Here is a 14,436-nt window from a genome sequence, read left to right on the forward strand (position 1 = left end):
AAATCATGTATTCCCTTTATTCAGTAACTAATGTAGGGAAAATATTCTTGAGGTATCCCTAGAATCAGAATTAATGAGGGTTTCCTTCCATTTAATCTACATCCAAGATATAACAAATGTATAGGAACAACATTAGAAGCACCGGGCTTAAGGAAAAGTAGCCAACATGACACTAGGAGGTTTGTGGTCTTCTGTCTGTTGCAAGACAACTCTCCCTGGGTCTCTCATATTTCATTTCCACTTGTATTGCAAGTAAAGACATTGATGGTCTTTTATCTAGATGTTCTTCAAGGGTGTGTGTATACCAAACAATCTTGCAAAATAGCATCTCTTTCCAGAGCAAAGAGGAGGCTCACTTCATGTCTAGTATAATAAAGATAATGTCTCCTTTTACAGCAAAGTGCAGGCAGGTTCAAAGTTCCTCTCCTACAGCACATCCTCTCATCCACCACCAGAAAGTTCTGACCATGATTTGATTACCATTATCTACACTTTACTAAGAGGTCAATCAGAATAGATCAAGCTCCCGCATCTCCCATGCAAAACATCTTCCCTTCTCTCTGGATATCTACCCCATTCCAAGTCCCATAACTGTAGCTCAGTCATTCTGTGGGGTGGGTGAATGGCACTGACAAAAAGGATAAGTTGGACTGACTGTCTTCAGACAGTCCATCCAAAAATGTTTAGACTTAATTATTTCCTGAACCAAGAACTGTAATATTTATCAGCCAGCTGGAAGCCAAGTTGAAAGCTCTGCCACTCTGTTGTCCCTCAACCAATAAAGGTCCTATTTTGGTCACCCAACAACTATAAACAACACTTTCCTTCCAGGAGCACCACGTACACCTTTCAAGACTACTTATCTTGTGTGAAAGACAGGCATTAACTCGCCTCTCTCTTCAAAAACACCATGACTTGAACCCTACAGGTATGATCATAAGAAATGTTCAAGTGTTTAAAGACATGTCACCAGTATATCATGCAACCCTTAGGCAACTATGGAGATCTCTCCAAACTGAATCTATCCTTAGTTACTCTGGGGAGCTTCCTGGAGAAAAAAATTGACTTACTATGTGCACTCTGCAGGCCGTTATCCCTACAGTGGGAAGTGGTAAAAAATCTATGCCTGATTTTAGCTAAAGTGATCAGTGACACCACATCAGCCCTGGGAGACAATCAGGTCAGCTTCAACTCACTGACCAGGATTGTTATGAATGAAAGAATTGTCCTAGACTTCTTTGCTGAACAAGGGGAAGTTTGCATAATCACTAACATGTCATACTGTATCTGAATTAATACCTCAGGCCAAGTGGAAAGATAAATCAAAAAATTTAAAAAGAAAGTTCATGTCCTTTGTAGGGACGTGGATGAAGCTAGACACCATCATTCTGAGCAAACTATCGCGAGGACAGAAAACCAAACACTGCGTGTTCTCACGCTCAAGGTGTTCTCAAGGTGGGAACTGAACAATGAGAACACTTGGACACAGGGTGAGGAACATCACACACCAGGGCCTGTCATGGAGTGGCGGCAGGGGCGAGGGATAGCATTAGGAGATACACCTGATGTAAATGACGGGTTAATGGGTGCAGCAAACCAACATGGCACATGTATACATATGTAACAAACCTGCACATTGTGCACATGTACCCTAGAACTTAAAATATAATTAAAAAATAATAAAAATAAAAAGGGAGATAGATCTGTATGTATTGATTGAAAGATATATAAAGTACAATAAACACGATGTAAAACAAACAAACAAAAAAGCCACTTGATGTTCTAAGGTAGACTCTGATGATTTATTAGATTATGGGATTTGTTCAGCTGACTAGATCTGGGACCTGGAAGGCAGGACTGAGGCCAATACTCCAGACAGGCCTCTTTCTGCTACCCACAGTCCTACTGACCAGCATCCTTAATTAAGTATGCTATGAAACAAATTGAACAGATTTCATCATAGCCTGTATCACTCAGATCAATCACAGTCATTGCTGCCCATAATATAAAAGTAATATTCCCTACGCTCAAAGTTTCTTTCCTAAAATACAACCCACTGCAACTGGCAGTATTCACATTACACTATGAGTGTCATAATATGGGCTTTGGAACTGACACAAAGCCGAGTCAGCCTGCTGCTAATGCTGTGAGCAATAAAATGCTTTGTTTTTAACCTAGGAGTTCATGTCTTTTGACAGCACCAATAGAACTGTGGCAGACTAACATGTCAGTTTATAAGTGGCAGATCCTCTAAGACCCTTCATGTTCCTGACCCTCCCATCTGCAACTCCATGGGTACTGGATCAGGGAGAAACCACAGGAAAAGGAAGTTACAGCATTCTATCACTGTAGGCTTGAGGACATATACACTGAAGAAGAACCAAATATCTACCCCAAAAGCTCTAGGATTCCCATGTTTTGAATCCCTTCAAAAAATATATCACAATTCAGTCAGTCCTATGACCAACAGCAAGATTTCAACAAACTCTTTGAAATCTAGAAAATACTCTTGATAACCCAGGAAAGCATGACTCTGACAAAAGAAGACAGAAGACACAGAAAGGAAAAGAAAAAGAGGATAGAAATAAAAGTAACAGAAAATTAAAGGGTGGCAGAAACTAGAGATTGGTTAACCAATATTATCCCAGTCCTTTTCTACTAAGGAAAAACTGGCCAACATGAGGGACAACCACACACATGAATACTGGACTCTGTGATGAAGGGTTTGGTTCTCCTGGGGCAACTGTGGCAGAAGGCTGTCTGTCCCTGGTGTCACAAGTGCTGACCACAGCAGAGAGTTGGGAGTGGCATTTCCATCAGAGCATTGCTGTGATATGGTACGGCATTTCTTCTGTATTACTTCTAGCTATGTACTACTCACATGACTCCCTGGGCCTACCAGAAATCTTGTAAGGTAGGTACTAAATTTGTAAAGTAATTGATTGATATAGGTTATGATGAAATCTGTTCAATTTGTTTCACAGCGTATTTAATTATGTAATACCATTTTCTGCTTAAAATACCTAGAGTGATTATGTTGCTTGCAGCCATATATATATATATTTTATATATATATATATTTTATATATAAAATATATATATATATATTCTGCTTGTTTGTTTTTGAGATAGAGTTTTGCTCTGTCACCCAGGCTAGAGTGCAGTGGCGCAATTTTGGCTCACTGCAAGCTCCGCCTCCTGGGTTCACGCCATTCTCCTGCCTCCTGAGTAGCTGGGACTACAGGTGCCCACGACCACGCACAGCTAATTTTTTTTTTTTTTTTGTATTTTTAGTAGAGACAGGGTTTCACCACGTTAGCCAGGATGGTCTCGATCTCCTGACCTCATTATTTGCCCACCTCGGACTCCCAAAGTGCTGAGATTATAGGCGTGAGCCACCACACGCAGCCCCTGATAATAATATTTTGATAATAATAATGAGAACTATAATAATAATGAGAATAAAGTTATTGTAGGTACAAAGTTTATCATTTTCTTACTATATAATATCAAATGGGGGAAGTCTGCTCAATTCTATCATAATCACAAATTATCATTATTAGGATCAGACTAACAAAAAAAGTAACAATTCTCCTTATTCTCCTTTAAAAAAAGACTTTGTCATAAATATACTTTGCAGTAAAAGAACAATGAAGAATGTTTTTATTTTGCTATCTCATTTTCTCCAATTTAAGAGCAAATAATTGGTTCCTATTTTATTCACCAATAAAAAAGTTTTATTTTTAATTGGTGATTTGCTAATGTCATCTAGTTTAGCACATTTTAGTAATGCAATTTATTAAAATGGAATAAAATGGGTACAAATAGTTTTATGGGAAAATTGATAGCCAGACACCTCGAAAATATACTTTATTTGTGGAAAATTCAGAAAGACAGAGAGAAACAAGTATTTTTAGATATTGCTACAATGTTTTTTGATAATTTTAAAGAATATAGAAAGAGCATAATCTGCAAGATGCAGAAAACAGAATCTATGTTACTTTTTTTGTTCGTTTGTTTGGCCTACGTTAGAACTCTAGAAAATGGTACCTTTTACTCTGAAGCCTGTTACCTGCTACCTATTTCACACATTAGGCTTAAAAACAATGAGAAAGCTTTACCAAGGAGTAAAAACCTTCAACAAAATATTTGAATAGAAAAAATAAGAATGTAGAACAATTCTTTCCATTTTCTATTCCCAATTAAGAGCATGGAAATTTAACCTGAGCATATCAGAAAAATGAGAAAGAAATAAATTTGAATGATGCTAAAATAACCTTTCACTTCTTAAAAATTAAGCTCTGAGAACTACACCAAGAAATTTATTTTACTGTTTATAGGATATCAAATAATTAACACTACTACTAACTGTAACAGAAAATATAATTACAACTAAGTCAATTAGTTTCTTAAAAGCAAATATAATCAGCTACATATATAGGCAAAAATTTTTTAAAAATTGAATCATCACCTACTATGTCCCACAAAAGTTAAAAATTAGAAAGAAACTATATTATACCCGTGACTTCCATAATTGTGGAAGGAAAACATGGCTCTAAGCTCTCCTCCTCCCTGGCTGTATTCACTCAACACTAAATATGGCAAATAAGCAGCAGTTTAAAAAGAAATCAGCTCTACAAACGTTCACAGCAACATTTTTCATAACAGCTGAAGAGCAGAAACAACCCGAATGTCTGTCAACTGACAGCTGATAAAATGTGTTACACCCATATGAAGAATATGTGGCAATTTTTTAAAATGCACTACTCCAACATGAATGAACCTCAAAAATATTTTGCAATTAATAAATAAAAGAAGCCAATCACAAAGATCCACATAATGCATGATTACATTTACGTGAAATGTCTGGAATATGCAACTCTATAAAGACAGAAAGTACATCAATAGTTGTCTCAGGCTACAGAGAATAAAGGATTGTGGAGTTATAGCTAAGGGATGAGGACTTTGTTTTGGTGTGGCAATGAAAATCTTCTAAAATTGATTATGGTAAAGATTCCACAAATCTGTTAATATACAAAAAAAACTGAATCACACTTTTTGTTTTTTGGTTTTTTTTTGAGACAGACAGTCTCGCTCTGTTGCCTAGGCTAGAGTGCAGTGGTGCAATCTCAGCTCACTGCAAACTCCACCTCCCAGGTTCACACCATTCTCCTGCCTCAGCCTCCCGAGTAGGTGGGACTACAGGCGCCTGCCACCACACGTGGCTAATTTTTTTGTATTTTTAGTAGAGATGGGGTTTCACCGTGCTAGCCAGGATGGTCTGAATCTCCTGACCTCATGATCTGCCCACCTTGGGCTCCCAAAATGCTGGGATTACAGGCATTAGCCACCGCACCTGACCTGAATCACACATTTTAAATGGGTAAATGTTATGATACGTTAATTTAGTCTGACTAGAGTTGTTAATAAAAGAAATTAAACCTGTATCAAAACTTTATATAAACAGAATTCTCAATATTTATTTAAGTCTTAATATTTTCTATAGAATAGTAACCTATAAAATTCCAAACTTTTAACCGATAGTTCTCTTTCTAGATATTTACTAGCTAAACATAAATTTATCATGACTATAGAAATGTTATTTTTCCACAGAAGAGCACCTTCAATAAAATTAGAACAACTACCCATAAAAGAAATTACTTAATTTACTCCCTAAATTTTTTAAATCAACATGGTTTGCCTTCAAGTTCATACTCATCAATTTAATTTGTAGTTAATTAAAATAAAGGTCAGACAGATTTACCTTTATGTCTGACAGCCAAAACAAATATTCCAAATAACCAAGAATTAGACTGAAATAGTCAAAACTTTCCAATAAATGAGGAGATCATGTCATTTACCAGGACAATAATGGCTTGTTAAAGCCATTATTCCCTCACAGTTTAAAACCTCATGTAATGTAATACTGTTGTAAACAAAAGGATGGGACCCCAGTTTTACCAACATTTTTATAAACCTTTTATTCTCAAATAATTATAGACCCATAGATAGTTGCAAAAAAATCAGATAAAGTAATTGTTCAACTTTCCTCTACAAACTTTTCTTTAGGGTTACTCTTCATTAATCTTCAGATGAATAAAAAGCCTGGGATCAGATGACAGAGAAACTTGTTAAAAGCACCAGATTACAACAGACCAACCAGACAAGGAAAGACACAAAAATAGAAAGGAAAAAGAAAAGCAATAAGAAGGAAAAGGAGAGAAGGGAAGGGGGAGCTCAGAGACAAGATGGGAGAGAAGAGACGGAAGAAAGCAAAGAGAAAAGAGAGGAGGAGGAGAAGGGAAATGAGGCTAGTAGTATATGAATTAAAAGACTCTAGTCCCTCCAGCAACTAAATGGGCAAGGTCTATGTCAGTGATGGGGAACACATCCCAGACCTCCACGCCAATGTCATCTAACAAGCCCAGAATGCATGAAAAGGGGTTCTCTTCCAAAGGTTCCTACTGGACCCATGCCATAGAGACCCTCTACTCAGGTCTTCAATTCTGCCTATTCCAAGAGAAACAAATCACAACATAGGGTTCCTCACTAGCTATTCGCTAACACTGTCATCTGAAATGTCCATACTAAATTATTAGTTTCACAGCTCCTATCATATTCTCATTTTGTTTTTTCTTGAGTCGGAGTCTCGCTCAGCCACCCAGGCTGGAATGCAGTGGCATGATCTTGGCTCACTGCAACCACTGTCTTCGGGGTTCAAGCAATTTTCCCGTCTCAGCCTCCTGAGTAGCTGGGACAGGTACCCGCCATCATGCCCGGCTAATTTTTTGTATTTTAGTAGGCTGGTCTTGAATTCCTGACCTCAGGTGATCCGCCTGCCTCAGCCTCCCAAAGTGCTAGGATTACAGGCATGAGCCACCGCACCCAGCCTATTATTTTTCAAACACCATTTGTTTACTTTTAATTTTTAACTTTATTTTTTTTTATTTCAGATTTCGCTTTTCTATTCCTATCATATCAAGAAAATATAAAATGGCCAAACTGCCCAGAACCTTAAAAAAAAAATGCATAATTTTTACTTTTATTAAGTGTGAAACAGATTTACTTCGTATCTATTAACACACTGGCTTCGAAACTTTGCTGCACATTAGGATCATCTGAGGATCATTTTAAATTTCCCAATGTCCAGGTCACACCATGCCAATTAAGTTTTAAAAGTATGGAGGTGAGAATCAGGTATTAATATTTTTTAAGACGATCACTCTTGAACAATTATACCAATAAAAGCCTCTTTTCCTTTTTTAAGAAAAGAAAGAGAAATTAAATGAATATTAGTTATTCAGCTTGAATATTAAAATGTTTAAGTCTAAATGTGTCTTTTTAGCAGTATTTTTGGAAACATCTATAACCTTGGGTTTCCTTATTATTCATGTAAGCTCAACTTTTCAGTTATTAACATTAAAACAATGAAAAGACCTAATTTACCTAATTGGCAAAACATCTCAAAAGTTAAAGTAATTTATGAGACTAACATAGAATAAACAGTTCATATGATTATATCTTATACAAGGTAATCTAGTAATTCTACTACAGGAAAAGCAACCTAGGAAATGGTTACATTGTTGTGTGCCAAGATGTATCTGTAAGATAAATTATGACATAGTACAAATAGGAATTCTATATGTTAAAAATAATGCTAGGCCAGATGCAGTGGCTCATGCCTGTAATCTCAGCACTTTGGGAGGCCGAGGTGGGCAGATCATGAGGTCAGGGGAGATTGAGACCATCTTGGCTAATACAGTGAAACCCCGTCTCTACTAAAAATGCAAAAAAATTAGGCGGGCATGGTGGCGGGCGCCTGTAGTCCCAGCTACTTGGGAGGCTGAGGCAGGAGAATGGTATGAACCTGGGAGGCAGAGCTTGCAGTGAGCTGAGAACGCGCCACCACTCCAGCCTGGGAGACAATGCAAGACTCCGCCTCAAAATAAATAAATAAATAATGCTATAAAAGAATATTAAAAGGCATGCAGAGCTTCATATCAACGTTTTCATATAAACCAATCACAAAACAATTAAAAGAAATATATGTCATTTAAAAATAGATTTTATATATACACAAAACTTACTTGCAGTTGAACTGAATTGTGCCGGAGGCCTTCCACAATACAAAAAAATCTGTCAATTTTTTTTTCTTCACCAGCTGAAGTTAAAGCTTCTAAAACTTCTTCAAGGCTATTAGAAAATTTGAGTCAATTAAATTGCAAGTAGCAAACACAAATGCCATAATACAATTGCTTTATCCTACTAAAGTCAATATCCTAAGCAGCCAATATATTTTACAAGCAGTTTACCGAGTACATACCATGTATCAAGCACAGTTCTAAGCATATTACATTTTAATCAGTTATCCCTGACAATAACCCTGTGAAGATGTTTATCAAGCATTTATATAATGCTTACTAACATCAGGCACCATTTAAACCACTTTACAAATATCAACTCATTTTAAAGTATATAACAACTGTTTGGGGTGGGTACTATAATTAACCCATATTATAGGTTAGGAGACTAAGCCAGAAAAAGGTTAAGCATTCTGTCCAAGGTTTCACATCTGTGAAATGGTGGAGCAAGAATCTGAAATCAGACAGTTTATGTGGTGGGCACCATATAAATGCTCTCAACCACTGCACCCTTATGCCTCAAAAGTTTAAGTAAACGAAGTTGTATGATAGTCAAAAATATATAATAGTATGGTATTATAAATATTCAATATAAAATATAATAATTATGCAAAAACTATACTTCTTCTTCTTTTAAATAGTTAACAGCATCCAGCACACTGGAGAAGCTCACAGTTCATGGACATGGGCATGCAGTCGTAAATGTTATTTACAGGATATTGACACCCATTCTGAAACAAGGAAAGGGAAGGATAACAGAATAGGGAAGGAAAAAAAAAAGCAAGGAAGAGTCCAAGAGGAAAGAGGAGGAAGAAAAGGGAAAAAGAGGAGGTTAAGAGAGAATTAAAAAATGATGGGGGAAAGGGGAAAGGAAGAAAGTGGGAAGGGAAGCTCAGAAAGTATATGTCCACATAAAGTCACTCTTAGATTTGTACACCAACATTTATACAGTCTTAAGTACTGAAGTTGTAAGCCTGGCTTTGCAAGCTTGGGACTGCTGCTAGGTGTGGCTACACCTCTTCTATAGATAAACACTGTAGGCACCCTTTGCGGGCAGACTGCCAGGCCAAGGCCGAGTGGTGTCTTTGACTATCCAACCATCAAGCTGAACCTGCTCAATCCCTCCAACTCCAGCAGGACTTCCACAAGGCTGACTTTCAAATGAACACAGGAGGCTGCCCTTACAGGGCTCTGCCAACCCCTACATGGGTGGCATATTTCTGTTAGTTCTTTTGGCTGTTTAGTTTTTATATATTTATCTTTTTTAAAAGGCATTTTAAATAATTTTTAAATGCTTCCTTATAATTAGAACCCTAATTTTTAAAAATCTTTATCTTTATAATTATCTTTAATATGTATGTAACAGTATTTAATTATACTTCTAACAAATGTGGTTAAGTTCTTTACAGCACTAGTATGTGCTTTATGCTCAAGGACTTTGTACCCTCAACCAGTAAACTACAATTACATAAATCATTTTCTAGTCTGCCTTACATATAGATTTCCAAATCATAATATGTTTGCTTTTACAAGGGGATAGAGAAGACCTACAGTTTGAAATAATTCTATCTGGGGAAAAAAAAAATCACATAAGAAACAGAACCGTTTGTATATTTTCAAAGCCTTCATTTAGAATGTTTTTAAATTTAGGGTTTCGGTTAAAAAAAAAGTTTAAATATGATAAAGAAATCAGTTTTTCATAGAAGTATTTTAGCCCCTAACTAACAAATCAATTAAGATAAATAATTATTACTCAAAAATTTCCGGCCAATAAGAATCTAACTTAGCTCCTTAAATATTTAAACATTTATTTAAATTCTAGTAAATTCTAGCCTAGAGTAGATAATGAAACATTAAATGAATCAATCTGTATTAAATTATTATATGATTAGAGAAAAAGGTTGATAACACTTACATGCTTTCCTCCCCTACAATGCATACCGCAGAGAGAAGTTTAACCACATCTGTCATCATATTGGGGTGTCTGGGATCCATGGCTTTGGCCAATAAGGAAAGACTCCTCTCCTCACTCATAATTCTTTCCAAGCCATACTGCAATATTTTGAAAATAAGATGTCAAATGTTAGAAATTAATTAGAAAAATAATGCCCTGAAGGAAATGTAATTACTAAAAAATTATTATAGGATAATATATTTTTACACTTACCAAAGCCAAAAAATATAGACTGTGTAACACTCTAAAAAGTTCATGGCCAGGCACCATGGTTCACACCTATAATCCCAGCACTTTGGGAGGCAAAGGTGGGAGGATCACCTGAGGTCAGGAGTTCGAGACTAGCCTGAGCAACATGGAGAAACCCTGTCTCTACTAAAAATACAAAATTAGCTGGGCATGGTGGCGCATGCCTGTAATCCCAGCTACTTGGGAGGAGGCTGAGGCAGCAGAATTGCTTAGACCTGGGAGGCGGAGATTGCAGTGAGCCGAGATCGTGCCATTGCACTCCAGCCTGGGCAACAAGAGCAAAACTCCATCTCAAAAAAAAAACAAAAGTTCATAAGGGTATTCACTTTATGTCAAGAACCACAAAACTAAACCAAATAAAGATAACTCAAGGTGATTTTACAACAATACAGCTGATAATTATTAAGACAGGTTAATTAGCCAAATGGAGAAAGAGGGAAACAGTAAGAAATATGGGATTAGCCAACAGAAACATATGAAACAAACAGCCAGATACGGAACCAGACACTGAGGTCATGAAAATCTTTTTTCCTGGGAAGGAAGGTTGGTAAGAGATATATTACCATAAGCAAACACACAGATCAGCACTGTCCAAGAGAAATGTAAAGTAAATCACACAAGTAATTTAGAAATTTCAAGCAAGCAAAACTATTTTCAATAAAATTAATCCAATATATCCCAAATATTATCATTTCAACATATAACCAATATAAAACATTTATTGATGACATTTCACTTCTTTTTCTTCCTAAACAGTTGAAATCCAGTGTGTATTTTACACTGTAGCACATCTCAATTCAGACTAGCCACATTTCAAATGCTCAGAAGCCACATGTAGCTACCATATTACAAAATATAGGCCTAGATATTAGCATTTAGTTCATAAATAAGCAAAAACTGAAGTATGATTTGGGCAATTGCCATGTAGAAACTGCCATAATGGGCACAGGTATTCTAATCACAAAGGTATTTATTATAAGGAAAACAATGCGGTTGTAAACTCATTCTATAAATGGGACGATTGGGATTAAGATAAAGTTTATTTACTACTGCCAGGAAGTCAAATCTAATTAGAAGATAAGAAATTATGTTAATGACATATCTATGAAAGATAACTGTCAAAATACAGAGGATGAATAGAAACAATAAAACAGTACTATTTACCTAGCATGCATCTCAGAGGATCCTACTAAAGCATGAGAAATTGACTAATCAGGGTTGCTACCAAACACTAAAAAAGGACCTTATTCTCAATTACAGGCCTATGAACTAAACTCAAGATCAGCACTACATGTAAGCATCAAAGTTGAATCTATAACCAGCTTAGACCCAAGTACTTTGATTGTTATAAAATCCTATTTATAACTTTCCTATCTTGTATATGGCCATTTGTATTGGACTGAAATATTGTATTTACTTTAAACCACTATCTAAGAAACACAGGAACAATGGGGAAAGTGCAAGGAAAGGCCAAGGGCCCCAGAATATGAATTTTGGAGAGATTACTCTGTCTTGTTAGTAATAGGGAAAAGTTTACAACAAGACAGCTAAACAGTCAGGAAATACTTACTTTTATGATAGCCTGGGCTATTACCTATCTGGAAAAAGAATGAAAAGGCAGGCATAGGACCAGAAACTACAATATGCCTTGATAATCATTCCAGGGAATTGTCAGGTTTATAAAGTACCACTTAGATTCAATTCAGAAAGTCAGTCAATGATTACCAAGTACAGAAGAGCTGGCTCTGTCCTAATAAACCTGGGAATTGAGTAAAGCTTGCCTCTAGTATTCCCTTTTCCTTTCCCATCTACCTGGCTAACACCTGCCCTTCTAGAATCAGAATCCTGTGACTCCTCCAGCCACCCAAGGTGACTCATGCTGACTTCCTCCAAGTGATACTACCTACCTTCCCTGTCAAGCCCTCTGTCCCTAAACCATCATGTATGAAAGGTGAAATAGGAGCATACTCTGATTTCACAGTTTTAACCATCATCCTGTGACCCCAAAAGTCCATCCCAGGTAACATTCTCTGATTTTGGTAATGCAAAAATGTGTCACACTCATTTTAAGACTGGAATGAGGCCAATTACTACTACTCAGTATACCTAAATACAGAATTGCTACTTGTATAAAATTACTCTCAATTATTTAAAAAACACAGTAAAACAAAACAAAAACTGTTGACTCTGTGTGAGAAGTTGTCAACTTACCAGTGCTAGGATTAAAGTATATTTAATGAGGCCTGTTTTAGGTTAGAGAGGCATGACAAATTTTGAAAGGTCTAAGGATGTATCTTTCCTGAATGTCAAGGACACACTCCGGACAATATGATAACTGGCCTGTTCTAAACTGAGGATCAATGCCAGGTTCCACTTGCATTCCACATGAGGCCTATTATTAGCTAACAAATGGAATTTCAGGCACTGAAGATGATGTTTTAGGTAGAAGAAAGTTAATGCCCTAAATCCTCATGTAGGATGCCCAACATCTGGACCCACACAGCATGACTACTGGTGCTGAGCAGCCACCCACAGTGAGCTAATCCCAGTAGCAGAAATAATGTGGGTAAAGTTGCTGGCTTCATGAGCAAAGCACCCTCACTTTGGGTGCACTCTTCAAAGCAACACACACAAAGTTAACTGACCAAACTGAAGCCTCTGTTCTAATCACCTTTCAATTTGAATATACTAACTTTTCATCCGTATTATCTTTTATTTTCTTTCCCCTAGGCAATTAAAATTCTCTTCTATTTAAAAAATACTCTTAGTCCAATTTAATGTTATAAGAAATTCACTTTCATGTAATGTTATCAAATTTGCTCATTAATTGTATAATTAATTACTAGTACCAAATAAGGCACATTTTTTTCCTCTTAAAACTTAAATTTTCATCATTCAATGAATGCTAACAAATACTGTATAAGTGAGGTTTAACAAATTTTGTACTTACAGATGTGATCAAATAAAGATTAAGAAAACCATTAACCAATCTTGAAGGGAAAAAAAACTTTACCAAAAATTTCACATATTGCTAGGTTTAGAGTTCAGACACTATAATACTAAGTACCAATAACTTAACTTTTTATTCTTAATAACACAGATAAAAGCACCAAATAAAATGGCAATATTTTATAGGTCCACGTATACAAACTACAAGCAACAAAAATCTCTTAAGAGGATAATAGTATATTAATTAGAAAATAAATAAAGTTCAATCTTCCTCAGATTCATTCTGAAACAAAGAAAGAATATTATCTTCTATCTACCACCTTACTTTAACCATGATTTTCTTCTAAATTCAAATTATGATCCAAATGCCCCTTTGGTTTAAAAAAAGTTCCTAGATTTTTTCTACTTTCGGCCTTTCCATCACTAACAAAATTTCCAATTGCTATATTCTCACTCTAGAAAGGGCTTCCTAAACCAGTTCTATGTACTTAATGGGAAAAGACCTTTCCCTATCAGCAATTTGATTATTTCATTCATTTACATTTAAAACAGATACGTAAAAAGCTATCTTATATATCTAATATCTGATTTTCAAAGAACCATGAATTCAGCATAAAAGGAGTTGTGATTCCTCCATCATATATTTTCTTTGAAAATAATATCTGATTAGAGTAGGAAAGGAAGAAAAAACATTTCATTAATTAAAAATAGAAAGCTTACCTCCAGAAAATGCTTAAAAATACATTGTTTAATAAGACAAAAATAATTAGAAAATATAAATATTTGCTAATACATTTAGTAAAAGAAATACAAAATAAATCTTAATAATTTGTGTACTAGTACTTAAGTGTGTAGCCCTATAAAAGTTTATTTTTAAATGAGAATAAGGTAAAATATTATAAATTAAAATTAATCAGAAATATACAGATGGTTTTGATATAAAACAAAAATAATCATACCACCACAGGTAAAATTTCCTCCCATGCTGTCTAACAGCAACTTAAACACCTATCATTACTTCACACATCATGAGGTAGATGTGTTTAGATGCTGGAGCTTAAAGAAACGGCATAAGATAATGCTAATTTCTGCAGTTAACAGTATAAAAGCAAAAAAGAAACATTGCTAGATAAATCTAAAATC

General features: G+C 35.6%; 1 protein-coding gene and 1 long non-coding RNA gene across 5 annotated transcripts in view; one reads left to right on the plus strand and one right to left on the minus strand.

The window, feature by feature from the left end:
• The window catches only part of DIAPH3 (diaphanous related formin 3), a 494,792-nt gene that overhangs the window by 330,638 nt on the left and 149,718 nt on the right, over window positions 1-14,436 (minus strand). For both annotated transcript variants that reach the window (XM_065533305.1, XM_065533304.1), the window contains 2 exons: window positions 10,057-10,193; window positions 8,088-8,193 (listed from right to left, as the gene is read on the minus strand). In XM_065533305.1, the coding sequence (XP_065389377.1) occupies window positions 8,088-8,193; window positions 10,057-10,193 (243 nt within the window). The remainder of the gene's footprint in view (window positions 1-8,087; window positions 8,194-10,056; window positions 10,194-14,436) is intronic.
• Window positions 12,132-14,436, plus strand: part of LOC123569854 (uncharacterized) — a 31,734-nt gene continuing 29,429 nt past the window's right edge. For 2 of the 3 annotated variants that reach the window (XR_010582614.1, XR_012426681.1), the window contains exon 1: window positions 12,132-12,364. This is a non-coding gene — a long non-coding RNA (uncharacterized lncRNA). Of the gene's footprint in view, window positions 12,365-12,809; window positions 12,879-14,436 lie in introns of those variants that run through there. The other variant, XR_012426682.1, reaches the window with a different exon arrangement.

The sequence above is a fragment of the Macaca fascicularis genome, chromosome 17, assembly GCF_037993035.2.
Source record: "Macaca fascicularis isolate 582-1 chromosome 17, T2T-MFA8v1.1".
Lineage (NCBI taxonomy): Eukaryota > Metazoa > Chordata > Mammalia > Primates > Cercopithecidae > Macaca > Macaca fascicularis.